Raw genomic sequence first — 1,374 nt, forward strand, 5'->3', positions numbered from 1 at the left:
TCCTGCTGCTGTCCACATTACCCAGGACAGTCCTGAAAGGGGACAATTCCTTGCTGGCAGGATAAAGGATCCCTCCCTTCTCGGGAGCTCCTGGCTGTGAAAGTGCAGCTGCAGAAGCGCCTTTTTACCCACAGTGCAGTTGGCTGATGTTAATTACTGTCCCAGAAATGAGAGAGTAATTAAAATGTTAATGAAACTCCAGCCCCAAAAGGGTAACTTCCTCTTCACTGCTCTCAGCTTCTATCTAGAGATGAAAAATCACCTTATCCTCAGTCTGAGAGAGCATTTGTGGGGAAAAATGGGAAATGTCTGATTTGCATGGTTAAAAATGAGCTGTATTGTAAATGCTAGAACGGAGCTGGCTCCCACCATTCCTGATTTGGTGTGGATTTCTCTCTGGACCCCATCCAGTGCCACCCCTGCCACGGGCAGGGACACCTCCCACTGTCCCAGGCTGCTCCCAGCCCCAATGTCCAGCCTGGCCTTGGGCACTGCCAGGGATCCAGGGGCAGCCCCAGCTGCTCTGGGCACCCTGTGCCAGGGCCTGCCCACCCTCCCAGGGAACAATTCCTGCCCAATCTCCCATCCAGCCCTGCCCTCTGGCAGTGGAAGCCATTCCCTGTGTCCTGTCCCTCCATCCCTTGTATCGGAGTTGGTGATCAGGGATGGGCAGTTTGGGGAGGGGCAGCTGCGGGGTCCCCTGGGAGGTGATGATGGGGCCGAGGTTCAGGACGTGTCACCTGCATGAGGTGTTTATAGGGGCTCACAGAGGGCGTTGGGGCCAGCAGTGCAGCAGCTCCGGGGCATTAAAAGGGCCGCGGTTGGCTGCAGGGGCCGTCCCTGGCGCGGGGGTCACTCTGCTCTGTCCCTTGGCAGAAGGACATCCCCGACGGGCTGAAGGAGCTGTCCGAGGGCTCAGAGGAGAGCAGCGATGGCCAGTCCGACTCCCAGAGCTCGGAGCACAGCAGCTCCAGCAGCGACGGCTGCGCCACCAAGGACGGCAAGAAGAGCAGGTGGAAAAGGAAAGGTGAGTTCCCATTGTGGGAGCAGGGATTTAACCCTGTCCCGGTGTGGGAAGGACAGGGAGCTGTTTGCCTATCACCTCTCTCCCTGCAGAGCAATCCCACTGAACTGGGCTGTTCCTGCTGGTGCTGCTCCAGGTGGGCAGGGAGGGGACAGGTCCCTGTAGCAGGTGTGGCCAAGGCTCTGGCACAGCCCAGGCCAGCACAGCCAGGAGCTGCCAGGCTGCTCCTGCCAGTGATGCCTTTTCCTGGTCTTAAAACCTAGATTCAAACACAGTTAGAAAGGGAAAAGGGATTTTACCTTGGTATTTATTTTAAGGATCCTTAGGTGCACACGTCCAGGTCATATGCA

General features: G+C 57.1%; 1 protein-coding gene across 1 annotated transcript in view; it reads left to right on the top strand.

The window, feature by feature from the left end:
* Nucleotides 1-1,374, top strand: part of ASXL2 (additional sex combs like 2, transcriptional regulator) — a 73,053-nt gene that overhangs the window by 39,599 nt on the left and 32,080 nt on the right. The window contains exon 7 of the mRNA XM_017743412.1: nucleotides 877-1,027. Coding sequence (XP_017598901.1) covers nucleotides 877-1,027 — 151 coding nt within the window. The remainder of the gene's footprint in view (nucleotides 1-876; nucleotides 1,028-1,374) is intronic.

Source organism: Corvus brachyrhynchos, unplaced genomic scaffold (assembly GCF_000691975.1).
Source record: "Corvus brachyrhynchos isolate BGI_N302 unplaced genomic scaffold, ASM69197v1 scaffold211, whole genome shotgun sequence".
In the NCBI taxonomy this organism is placed as follows: Eukaryota; Metazoa; Chordata; class Aves; order Passeriformes; family Corvidae; genus Corvus; species Corvus brachyrhynchos.